This window comes from Macrotis lagotis, chromosome 7 (assembly GCF_037893015.1).
Source record: "Macrotis lagotis isolate mMagLag1 chromosome 7, bilby.v1.9.chrom.fasta, whole genome shotgun sequence".
NCBI classification, from domain to species: domain Eukaryota; kingdom Metazoa; phylum Chordata; class Mammalia; order Peramelemorphia; family Peramelidae; genus Macrotis; species Macrotis lagotis.
In genome coordinates, this window is record NC_133664.1 from 122742873 (window position 1) to 122756267 (window position 13395).

The window sequence follows — 13395 nt, forward strand, 5'->3', positions numbered from 1 at the left end:
AACAAAGTTTCTGGAACAAAAAATAATCAAATCATAGCATGAAATCCAGTAGTCAACTAATTTGGAAGAGTCACCAGTTTCACTTTTTCACTAACCTCAAAGTAACAAATGTTGCAACTAAAGATAAATGTGGATGCAGTCCCTCAGAGGGATCACAAGTAATTTTTCAGAAGATCAAGCTTTCACAAATAAGAATAAATATATGATTCTCTGCAATTTAAAGCTTAGCAAATCCCTTTCATGCTCCTAACCCAGTACATGCTGATAGTGAAAAAATGATGAAGAGCAAAATCAAAATCATTTAACTACTAGGTCCACAAGGAGAGTAAGAAAACAGCCCTGAGGTCATATAAATAAGTGAATAGTGGAACCCACAGAGAATACAATTCACTGAACAGATAAAAGGCTTCCCCTTGAAAGAGAAGGTGCTCCAAGAGAAAATTACCATAATATATCCCACTCCACTGATTTCTCACATAAAGAATAAAGCACAAATTCATTCATAAGGAGAAACACAATTTTAAAGAAAAATAATGCAGGGCCTTAGAATAAGGATGATTGAAGAGTTTTCAATGTCCAGGTATATTATCATTGTATAGACCCCCAATAACTCCTTAGAAACAAACAAGAACTTGAACTCTCCCTGTTAGACAAATTGGTGCTCTCACTGGCCTGGTGCTGGGAATGACCAACTCACTCACCTTTGCAACAAACTGCTTGTCCTTTTGGTCCAAATTAGCTGTGGGGGCCACGTAATCTCTCCATATTCTCAATTTTCGCTCCTTGGCAAACCTGGCAACAGGAATTAATCAATCAGTCAACAAGCATTCAGTAAGCGCTGGGCACTGTGGTAAAGCACTGGGATACAAAAACAAAACAAGGAATGGAAAAGAGACTATCCAGACAAAACATTTGGTGAATGTGCTCAACCAGAGCCATAGCACCCATTCAAGCCCTCATTCACTGCAATATTGAATCATAAGATGTTGGCCAGGCTACTGGAGGAAAGGTCACCAAGGGAGCCAAATCCCCCAAAGAGCAGAATCCCCATAGCCAAGGAGTCACTGCTTAGCTCTGCTACTGACATCTCTAGAGGTGTCAGCTTCTCAGTTCTAGATGGGACCAAGCACAGAGATCCAATCAGGTGACTCTGTAGAGGAACACAACTTCCTAAGAAGGTTCTTTGGGCACCAGTGGCCCATTCTGACAGTTAGAGGTTTGACAGATTCAGAGCCTCTTTCTCAACTCCCATTTAAACTAGGAAAGATTTTGAGTGACTCCTATCTTCACTTATGACCTTCCAGTACCTCTGTGGTTCAATGATATGAACAAGACTGTCAATGTGAGAAAAAGCAGCAGTATTACAAAGGGTCAGGTGCCAGTAAATTTACACAAGCAACCAAATACTGCATGCAATTGTATACAAAAAACACTTACTGACCTGATTTATAGACAACATGACACCTGAAGATCAGAGAAGAAAATGACCAAACTATTATGACACCAATATATTCTTCTGGAACACCATTGTCAATAACCCAAAATACATACCAACAAAAAGTTTTAAAATTATCAACTGTCCATCAGATATTTTTGAGTAAGCCTCTTTCAAAATATGATAATCATTGAGTAATAATAGAACCTATCTAGAGAAGAATCAATGGAGCTTGTTGTCATGTAATTACAGTTAACAGATCAATTTGGCTAGGTATATACTTCTCAAAGATATTGAAAAAGGAATCTTATATCAGGTAAAAGGTTCAATTACTAGATGATATCTAACATCTCTTCTAACAATAAGAGTCAATGAAATGTATATGAATTTTGTGATAACACAAAGATCATTTTTTGACAGAAGCAGTGAAATATGTGAAAAGAGACATAATGCAGAGTTTATGGAGCTCTAAAATATGTAAAGTCCTAAAGAAGATGAGGAGTCATAAAGTATAAGCTTTGCTGACTACCAAAATAAGTATGATGGAAAAAAATGTCTAGTAACACAGGGAAGATATCCGCATTTCCTTCCTATGATATCATCCCCTGAAATACCTATAACAGAGCAAAGTAATTATTCTAGACAAGTGTATTCTTATAACTGAGTCTCCCTGATTCTTACTTCTCCCTTTCTACAATCTGTCCTCTTCAAAAGGGCCAAAACACTTCTGAAGGAAAGGAGTATGTTATTCTTATGATCAAGACACTTAGGAAACTATTACCTCAAAGATAAAACCACAAACACCTTGATCTGATATAATATGGCTTCAAGCTTATTTGCTATTCTATTTATCCTCCCCCAGCCCTTTACTCATGCCAACTGTTTGATCCCTTCGAGCCTTTGTACCTACTTTTCCCATGTTGATTCACCGCAATAGATCCCAGAATCATATATTCAGACTCAAAAAGAATGTCAGTGGCCATGCAGTCCAAACTGTTTATTTTATCAATAGGTAAATAGATTAAGTGATATCTAAAGTCTTATAGGTTGAACAGAGAAGTTACAGGATTTGAAACTAAATCTTTTAACTCCAAATTTAGATGTGCTAATTTTCTCTCTGCATTACCCTGTATTTACTTAGTTGTACACATGGTATATCTTCTAGTAGAACATAATAAGATCCTCAAGAACAAGGATGGGTTTATTTTTGTCTGGTATTCCCAGCACCTATTATGGTATCTATGCCATGATACAAGTTCATTAAAAAGTTCAATAAAAGTTCATTAGAGTGAATTTAATTAAATAGTTAAAAAGTAATCATATTGTAGTTACAGTCTGCAAAGAATAAAGAATGTAAAAAATTCAATAGTGATAGAATCTGTAGTAAAAATGAGGCCAAATCTTTGCAAAAACATTTCCTCACTAAAAAAGGCAGAAAACACTTCAAAAAATAGCCCTAGGAATGCTCAGAAATATAAGAAACTCTAGGCTTAGGAAGGCTCTCTTCCAATTTCAATTGGAGAACTCCTTAAAGATTCTAAATCGAATTTTCTCAGTCACTACTCCAAGTAAGACAAACAGTTCTTTGCCAGCTTTTGAGAAACTAAGTAGATTTCTGTATACAAGTAAAGAAGAAAATAAAAAGAGACTATTAAGAAATCAAAAGAATTCTATCAGACATTTCATGTTGCTGTAAATCTCTCGGATCTATGATTCAAAGGCAGAAATCTTTAAGATAAGAAGCAGAACCAGTAAACTCAACAGGATTACAGAAAAAAAAAGCAAAGTAAGTTACTGACTCTGTAAAGATACTTTCAAATGTAGATACTTAAGATTACTAGGTATCTAGGATTCTGCACATGATGACCTCTTGCAATTTAATTCACAATTGGAGAACCAAGAGTCAAAATGAAGTTTATAAATGATTCTAAAATTGTAATTCTTAACACTTTCTGACCCTTTTCTTGCCAAAGAGGTCAAACAGGACTGAGGGGTATTTTACATTTTATTTCATGGATTGCTACAGCCAAAAAAAACCATTGCTCACCAAATGGCCACTCCCTAAATGATACCTTCTAATTCTTGTCTTTCTAAATTCCTCCATCTTCTGCAGCAAAAAAGAAAACTGGCATATAACTGGAAATGCTATAAGTCAAGAAATAAACTAAAATGCCAAAAGTATAGGACAGATTTTCCTTCATCCAAGACAGCTTTCAATTACCATAGGTACATAAGGATGATAAAACAGAAACCATCGATGATGACTAATCATAAAATAACATCAAGCAAAGTTTAATGTGGCAAAAAGTCATATTTAGTGAAGGGAGTTTTTCCCCCTTCACTTCTTTTTGCAAAAACAAGTGTTCTCTACTAAAACTGACCAAAACTGTGGAATATGTAAGGTATCAAAGTCCAGAAAAACAATCTTTATGTTTTATTACAATGCTGGAAGCTTAGTATTACTATTATTATTATTGTTATTGTTATTATTATTATTATTATTATTTTATTAGTTACAATGATTGGTCACATTTCTGTCTTTAAAGCTTACAAATTTCCTAATATCTAAAATGAGGGGGTTGAACTAAGACCCTACTAACTCAAATATTTTAAGAGTCTATGAAGGAGGCAGTACAAGTGTTGTGCTCAATTTGAAAACAAGAAAACTGAAACTCAGACTAGAAAGGACAAGGTATAGTAGAGGACAAAGCACTGGACTTCAAATCAATAACACTTGAGTCCAAACCTTGACTCAAACTCATGAGCAGTGTGACTCAGAAAGTTATTCAATCTCTTAAAGCCTCGGGGTTTTTTTTTTTTCATTTTTAAAATGAGACTAGCAGAACCTACTTCATCAAACTGTAAGAATCAAATGAAATGTTATATGAAAAGAGCATTGTAAATTACATTACTGTGTCTGCCATTGTTGTTCTTGTCATTAAGGAGGCTAACTGACTTGCCTGAAGTCACTAAATGTTAGCCGAGATTAGTATTGAAATGCAAATACAGTTTGTTTGACTATTTCTAATATTCTTTCCACCACCACAAGGTCTCTTATCTTTTGGGTTCTTGACACTTCCATAAGTGTCAGAAAATCCACAAAAAGTGACTTGAATTAATTACATTAAAATTTTTTAATATGAAATTATGAAATCATTGTATTAGGAAAACTCCAGCAAAATTTCTATTCATTTGTTACTGGTCAAGAAACTCACATTTGGAGCACCAGTAGTCAAAATGAAGTTTATAAGTGATCTTAAAATTGTATTTCTTACTTCTCTCTGTCCCTTTTCCTGCCACTCTGACAGGAGTGAAAAAGGGTCACCAAGAGTAAGGGGCATTTTGCTTTTTAATCTATTTCACCAAAGTCAAAAAAGTATTCCTCATCAAATGGCCAGTCTCTATCTCAACTAAGCTATACAAGCAGTCTGATTATACTAGTACTCAGCATGGACACTTAGATCTACTCTATTTCTGATGTAGGCTGGTAAATCCCTCCTTTGGCAGCCTGGTAGTCTCTCGCTCCCAGGGACCTACTTTGTAGATGGCAGACCTAGATCTGTTTTAGCTAGTTGCAGTGCAGAAGTCCCTCAGAGAGCAAACACTTTTATAAATAAGAGCCTGGGAAATTAAGAAGAACCCAGATTGAACAACATTTCTGGGAGCTACCAAACAGTTAGTCTCCTTCTCCCATCCCCATTCCTGGATTGAAGAGTAGCTTCCATCCTCACTTTCCCTTTCACAGTTAAGTTAGATATCTGATAACAAAGCCAAAATCATTCTAAGTTCACACACAACAGAACTTGGCATGGTTTGAGCACATGAAAGTTTCTCATCTGGATAATGCTTTTGGATGGGACTGTAAAGTAGACATCACTTTGTTCTGAACTAGACTGATCATGGAAACATACTGGAATGCTACTGGAATAAAACACTAAAATCATTAATTCTATGGTAAAGGAAATTTTCATAACTACCATGACACAGAGCCATGGGTGAAAGAAGAAGGCTGAAGAATTTCCTTTACTGGAAGTGACTTATCTCACACCTATCCCACTTGAAAGAGCCCGGCAGATCTTACCTTTCAGCTGCTCTCAGTTTCTCTGCACCTCTTGTGTACACTGCAATCGACCAGTCCACACAGCGTGCAAAACCTTCCTTAAGCAAGAGTTCTGTGATGTTGCCATTCTGGAAAAGGGGGTAGATGGAGATTGAAGGAAACATTAGATTCTCATCCTATAGCAAAGAAATTCAATCATTAGCCCTTTTCCTCCAATTAAAAGTCAACAAAACTTTCTATCTCTTGAACTACAGGACCCTGAAAAAAAGGACAATATCAAGAATCACTTGTTTAAAGTAGAGTTCACAAACAGTTCATTTCAGTAGCTCTTCTAGATAAAGTATGCTGCTCTCTTTGGTAGCTAGCATGTCACATTCTTCCCTTCCTTTAATGGCATCATTTTTCCCATTCCAAAGGGAAAATGAGAAAAGGGAGAAGGCATGGAATGACTTGGGCTACAACTCTTAGACTGGAATCCTCATTCTAACAAATTCCAGTCTATCCAGTCTACAACAGTGATGCTCTGAGAAGGCAGGCTGGATTCCTATTCTTCCTGGGAACTCAAAATTTTCCTGCTTCAGGTCAAAGTTGATATGGTGACTAGGCTGTACTCAGCTCTGCTGGCAAAACCACCATTATGGTAGAATCCTGAACTAGGCAAAAGTTAATAATAATAATAATAATAATAATTACTATAATTTTAAAAGGATAAATTTTCCAAATTAGCAAGGTCACTTCTCATCCAAGCAGCTCCCACAATCAATATGAGCATTTAAATAGTTTCATCACAGTCACAAATCTATGCTACTGCCTATTAAGGACCAGAATTAGTAGGTACAAAAACACTAAAGTGCCAGGAAGTATGTAGCTCCACTGGGGCCTTTGGTCATCCATCCTAGAAACTCTAGCAGCATTATATCATTAGTTTTTACAAGAATTTCCTAATCTTTTCCAGGAGAACAAGCTTGAGGAAGTTTATCTTTTCCCTAGTAACTCAAGGAAGGTTACATTCTAAATGTCTATGGCAATGACAAATGAGCACAATTCTATGTTTTCTACAGTCCAATTCACTGGTATTTCCTTAACTATCTCAGAAATCAGAGGCAAGTGGGATGAGGATCTAAGGAGATTCTTTCAACCACAAACAATTTCAGGATGGAAACAAGGGTCCTCATTCCCAAACTCTGATTCCTGTAACTATTGATCCCCATTTACAAAAAAATGACTCACTGGATGAAGGACAGTGCCCAGCATGTTCTGGTTGTGGGAGCTCTCCAGGATAATCTGGACATCTCTCTGTAAGAGGCGGGACTCAGTAAAGAATTTAGCCTCTGCTGCAAATGGCTCTGGTGTCTCAGGGCCATCTAATTCTCTTCTGAAAGTTGGGCACTACAGGCAAAAGCAAAATTCATGTTAATCATTGGCTCTGTACCACTCATCCTAATAATGAATTCCACTCTACCAACCAAACTATCAAAAATTACTTTACAGAACTAGGAAAAAATAAAAAGAAGGAATATCAAGGGAATTAATGAAAAAAAAATTGCAAAGGAGGGTAGTCTAGCCATACCAGATCTAAAACTGTATTATACAGCCACAGTCATCAAAACTGTCTGGTACTGGCCAAGAAACAGAATAGTAAATAAGTGGGGTAGATTAGGTACAAAAGAAAAGAGCAGCAAATTACTGTTTGCTAAACCCAAGGACTCCTTGCTTCTGAAACAAGAACTCACTATTTGACAAAAACTGTGGGGAAAACTAGAAAAAAGTATGGTAGAAACTAGGCAGAGACCAACATCTCACACTCTACCAAAATAAGGTAGACATAAAAAAAAAGTGATACCATAAGCCAATTAAAAGAACAAGGAATAGTTTATCTGTCAGATCTATGAAGAGAGTGGGAGTTTATGACCAAACAAGTGATAGAAAACATTATAATCTGCAAAATGATTATATTAAATTAAAAAGTTTTTGCACAAATAAAATCAATACAATCAAGATTAGAAGGAATGCAGAAAGCTGGGAAACAATTTTTCCCAACTAATGCTTCTGATAAAGGACTCATTTCTAAAATAAAGTACTGAATCAAATTTATAAGAATACAAATCATTCTCCAGTTGATAAATGATATAAGCAGGTAGTTTTCAGATGAAGAAATTAAAGCTAGTTCTTATCTCTAATCATATGAAGAAATATTCCAAATCATTACTGATTAGAGAAATGCAAATTAAAACAAACTCTGAGGTACCATCTCACACCCATTAGAATAGCCAATATGACAAAAAAGGAAAATGATCAATGTTGGAAAGGATGTGGGAAAACTGGGGCACTACAATTCTGGAGAGCAGCTTGGAACTATGCTCAAAGGGCAATAGAATTGTGCATACCCCTTGATTCAGCAATACCACTACTAGGACTATACCCAAAGAGATAATAAAAAGGGGAAAAGACCCACATGTAAACACTTAATAATTACCTAGCTGTGTGACCTTGGACAAGTTACTTAACCCCATTGCCTTACCAAAAAAAAAAAACCTTGTGATGGAAACTGTCATCCATATCCAGAGAAAAAACTATGGATTCTGAATACAGAATAAACCATCCTATATTCACTTTTTAAAATGTTTTTTGTTTTTTCTATCTTTCTCCAGGTTTTTTCCCCTTTAGTTCTAAATCTTTTACAATGTGAATAATATGGAAATATGTTAAACAATCTATGTAAGATTGCTCACTGCCATGGGAGGAGGGAGGAAAGGGAAAGTGGTACAAAAATGTAGAACTCAAAAGCTTACAAAAAGATGAATGTTGAAAATTGTCTTTGCAATGCAACTGAAAAAATAAAATAAAATAACATAAAAAAATTCCACTCACTCCTCAATCAGATTGGACCTTCTACAGGGAAATAATCCTAGCAAAATTAGCTAAAAAATGTTTCAAACTATGTTTCTATCTAACTTGGAGGCATTTTGCTAATTGATAATGAAGCAGCCATATCATCCCAAGGGAGTTTTAATTATGGTCAAGATAATGTTTTTACCAAACAAGGATACACTAGAATTTTATGACCTAATTTATCTCATAGAAAAAGATAATTTGCAGCAATACAAACCACAATCACCAAAACCCCAGAATATCCTATCCCTCTACCCCAGATTAATAACCTCAGAAGTACTTCCCCCTTTAAATTTCCAACTAAGGAAAACCTAAGAGATTTGTTTTTCTTTGTCCCAGCTCAAATCAATCCCACTGCAGGGTTTTAAACCAGGGCAGGAGAAGGGTATTCTTTTCAGAATGGAACAAAGCTGGAAACAGTAACTAGCCTCAAGATGAAATTTAATATAAAATTCTATAGACTACCTGACTAACTAAAAGGAATGTCCTACCCATGCACAGCCCCCATGCACAGCCTGACCTTTATCCCTGAGAGCATGACTGTGACCAGATAATATTCAGGCAAGAGCAGAGCCCTGACCACACTGCCGTCTCGCACGTGTTCGATAATAGCTGTATGACAAAAAGAAGAAATTAAGTCTTCTGAAACACTGAAAAAAAAGTCATGATGAGGAGAGGAGGGGATACCAACCCTAGGAGAGCCCAGAAGGAGTATAATGAACTAAAAAACACTCCAAATGCCAATCATACATCTAAGCCCCCTACCCAGACTTGAGAACTGACAGCAATTACAACATAAGAATCAAAATTCCACAAGCTACCATTAGGTATGAAATATCAGGCCTATAGCAAATTAAAACAGACAATTTAATCCCTTCAAAAAGTCCAGCTCTTGGACCCCTTTGACAAGAGGCCTTTTTCCATTACCTCTGTTGTTAATGCTCCAATTCTAAATAAACTGTAGCAGTTTTTTTTATCTATTTTGTGTTTATCTGTAGGTGCAATGCAAATATCCACCCCTACCCCACCCCAGCAGATTAGAAGATACTGGAGACTATTGGAGTTTATATATATGCCAGGTGTGTGTATTGTGTGTGTGTGTGTGTGTGTATACATACACACACACCATGGACTGAGCTGGAGAGCTGAAGCTACTGTCTACTGTCTTAGCGCTTGTCCAATAGCATGTAAATAAGTATACATCTGAAGATTATTGTCAGTGGTAAGTATTCCACATCCTCAGGATGGTGATGGTCATCCTCCTTCTCATCCTCCTCACAGCTAACACAGGCCCTGTTCAAGGTTTGCAAAGTGTTTTACATATTAGCATCCATGTAAGCATTCCATGCTTACGACAATCCTGGGAGATAGAATCTTTGGATCATGCCCATTTTAGAGGAGAAAAATGAAAGTGATTTGCCAAGTGTATGAGCTAATAAGTATTTCAGCTCTCCTGACTACAAGTCATATCTCCAAGTTGCCTTAGTACAGGATTTAAAATTCATCAAGCCCAAGGCTTTCATTTTACATATGAGAAAATTAAGGTCCACAAAGGGGAAGTGACTTACCTGAGGTTAACAAATGTACAATGAATATCTGCTGATAGAATTTGGAGTTCTGACCTGGACCAGTGATTTTACTGGTAGAGAGTACTCCTTTGTTAGGACACTCTTTCCAGTGGTGCAGACTAGCAACTGTTGTGCAGCTTGTCCTTTTTAAAGACTTGCCTTCAGCACTGAGGCATGGACTTGGCCCAGGTCAAACAGTCAATATATATCCAACATATTTGAATCCAGAACTTCCTTCCAAGGCAGGAGGAGGGGCAGGAAAGAATTTAAATTCTCAGTTGATGATAACTCAAAGTAAACTAAAGCATGTCAGGAACAAAAGGTTTTAGAGGACTGGAATGAAATTATAGATATGGAAAGCACAAGAAGTTTCCCCTGATTTAGAGAGAACATCAAAACATTTTTCTTTATACAACATGGAACATGTGTCTATGTGAAATGGGTTAAAAATCCCTTCTAGCTCACATGGATGAACACACACACACACACACACACACACACACACAAACACACACAACCTCACTCAAACAAGGGTTTTCCCTCAATTTTAAATGAGCTGCAGAGGAAAAGAATCCAACAAGTCAAACAAAGGGCTAGCCTGGGTACTATCTCAATTGCTCTGCCCTCCCCAAACCAAATGGCTCACCATTGACAGGTTTCTGGTGGTGAGAATCCACAAAGTGCCGCGGATTTTCAATGGTATACTTGAGGTCCCGGATTGTATGAGAACCATTTCCTTCACTCCACATGCCTTTCTTGGCCATCTTTGCCTGGTCCTCACACTCAGCAAGTCGATTCTGTTCAGGGCTTGGATAAAAAAACAGAAGTTCAATTGGTAGGTAAAGAGGCTGGAGACAACTATCTAGAGTACCTGGTAAAAGAATGCCTAGGAATATAAAAACATTTGACCAATATGACATGTTAATTACCAAGGCCCCCTATAAGGTAGAGATAGAATCCCTAGATTCTAAACCTAATTCACTCAAGCAACATAATTAAAATAAAAATCATTTTAATTAATGTAGTCTTTTTAAAGGGCAATAACAATACAATCTCTGTTCACTACATTTTAGATTCAGATTTAACTGTTACATGAAAATACCAGAAAGAAAATGAAGATTAAACAACTATTATGTAATTACCTGTCTTCAAGAGAAGTTGTCAAATTCACTTGCAAGATTATCTGGTTAGTATATATGAGAGACACATTTGAACCCAGAACTTCCAGACTGTAAGGCTCGCTCTCTAGCCTTTATCTAATGCAGCTCTTTCTCACTATCTTGGGCTCTCAACAATCTAGAATTATGGATGGAAGTAATTCAACTGGGAAACTTGCCAGGAATTCCTTATTAACAAGACCAGAACAAAAAAAGTCTCAATTCAAAAAGCTATAGAAGTAAAAAAGAAAGATTAAGAACTTCCTTCACCCCTTAGTTAAGTCTATAGAAGAGTTTTTTAAAACCACTTTATTTTATTTTATTTTTCAAATATACGCAATGGTAGTTTTCAACATTTATCCATTTGCAAGTTTATGAGTTCCACATTTTTCTATCACCTTCCCCAGGGTAGGAATCTGGTATAAGTGGTATAAGTACAATCATGTAGAACAAAAAGTTCTTGTAGGAGCATACACAATATTGCTATTTTCATTATGCTATCACCAAATAAATTAAGCACTAAATAGAAATGAGCAAAGCTGAAAAGCATTCATTCCCTCATCTTTATAAACCCAAGTTATTCTAGAATGAACCAAAGAAGTATCCTACTGTCTAGGACAGAACAGTTAGAAAGGTCATGTACACAAATGACTCATCTCTCCTCTTCATGGTGACTAAACCAAGTTGAATTTGGTTTATGAAAGGTCTTCCAAACTAATAACTAAAGAGGTAATCAAAATTTCTAGGAGAGCAATACCGAAGTCAAGGTCTCACTTTTCCTAATAGGAAGCTGGTGGGCCCAACTCCACAACACAAAGTTGGCACTAACTTTCAAGTAGAGCAAGCTTCTCAAATATCCAACCTATAAGGTTGCTATATTATTAGAGTTCATGTTCCACGGTCAAAGTTCATTTAAATTTGATAATTGTTATCAATCTGAAGGATTTCTTTTGTAGTCCTATGTATTTTATTTATGAATTTTAAAACATTCTGAGAAATGGTATGGATTTCACCAAATAACAAAAGATGTCTATAACAAAAAAAAGTTTTAAGAACTCTTGTCCAGAGAGAGGGTACGGAAAGGAAAATAATATCTTCAGGTTTTCAATGGGCAAAAATATATACAGCTCAAGAAAATGAAACAAAATCAGATACTAAAGAGAGAAACATTTGGGCTTATACTCAAATCTTAGAGAAATACCGACTTGGTTGTATCTTGTGTAGTTTCCATGGATTGTTACTATACCGGGGCAGGCTTCTGAGGTTTATTTACTCTACATTCAAAGACAGAATCTATGTTCTTAAAACTAATCACAAAAGTAAGCCTTCTAACAATTCTATGGCATCAACTTTAGCATAATTACAAAAATACCACCTAAACACAAACATCTTCAGAAAAACAGAGCCCCGTCATCCTCTCTGTTCCATAAACACACATTCACCAGTACATCACTACGTGCTTGAACAACATCTCTCTTCAGTGAGCCAAGGGCAGAGAGAGAGATAGTATGAAGTTCCTATGATGATTTAAAAGCTATGTGACTTGGTTTAATTGCTACTGGAGACAAAGGGACAAGTGAGTAGACAGCACAAACTTCTCCTAAGTCTAATCAAGATGATTGAAATAGATATCTGTCTATAGCTGCTTCTAAGACTATCAGCCATCTGGTAGATATATATTATTAAGCAGAATCTCAGACTACCCCAACTACTGATTCAATGCTTGCTTCTCAAAAAATAGAGTTATCAAACAAATACAGCTGCAATTCACTGTACTATATACTCTAAGACAAGTGAGACTGAATTCAACACTGCACTTCATACTATTACCAACACCCCTAAATCTTGCTTCCCAAAATGGCACATTTATACCACAATCAGATAAAAAACAAGTCTGTTACTTACTAGAGAATGACATTCTTCCTCAAAATCTAAATGTAGATCTAAAGATCAGATAACCTGAAATGGCAGCAGCCACTTAGAAATTTTCCTCAGTTTCAGTAGAGTTACGTGCTTGTCAAGAAACATCAAACCCCCCAATTTCTTCCAGACAAGAACTAAAACTGATCCTGAGACATCCAAGGAGCAAGAAGAAAAAGACCATACGTACTTATTGGCTCGAATACCTTCTCTTCGACATGCTAAGCCTTCTGCAACCAGAGACTCTGCGATGTTTTCCCCATTTGTATCTGAAATAGGGAAAAAAAAAATTCAATGCCACAACTATGTTCATGCCCATTAGCAACAGAGATTAGTTAACTTTGCCTTTTCTTTTCAGGAAAG

The 13395-nt window shown here is 36.3% G+C and overlaps 1 protein-coding gene across 2 annotated transcripts in view; it reads right to left on the bottom strand.

The window, feature by feature from the left end:
* SND1 (staphylococcal nuclease and tudor domain containing 1) overlaps positions 1–13395 on the bottom strand; it is a 520505-nt gene that overhangs the window by 455100 nt on the left and 52010 nt on the right. For both annotated transcript variants that reach the window (XM_074193769.1, XM_074193768.1), the window contains exons 4-9: positions 13223–13301; positions 10602–10762; positions 8908–8999; positions 6726–6884; positions 5517–5623; positions 702–792 (exon numbers count right to left, since the gene is read on the bottom strand). In XM_074193769.1, the coding sequence (XP_074049870.1) occupies positions 702–792; positions 5517–5623; positions 6726–6884; positions 8908–8999; positions 10602–10762; positions 13223–13301 (689 nt within the window). The remainder of the gene's footprint in view (positions 1–701; positions 793–5516; positions 5624–6725; positions 6885–8907; positions 9000–10601; positions 10763–13222; positions 13302–13395) is intronic.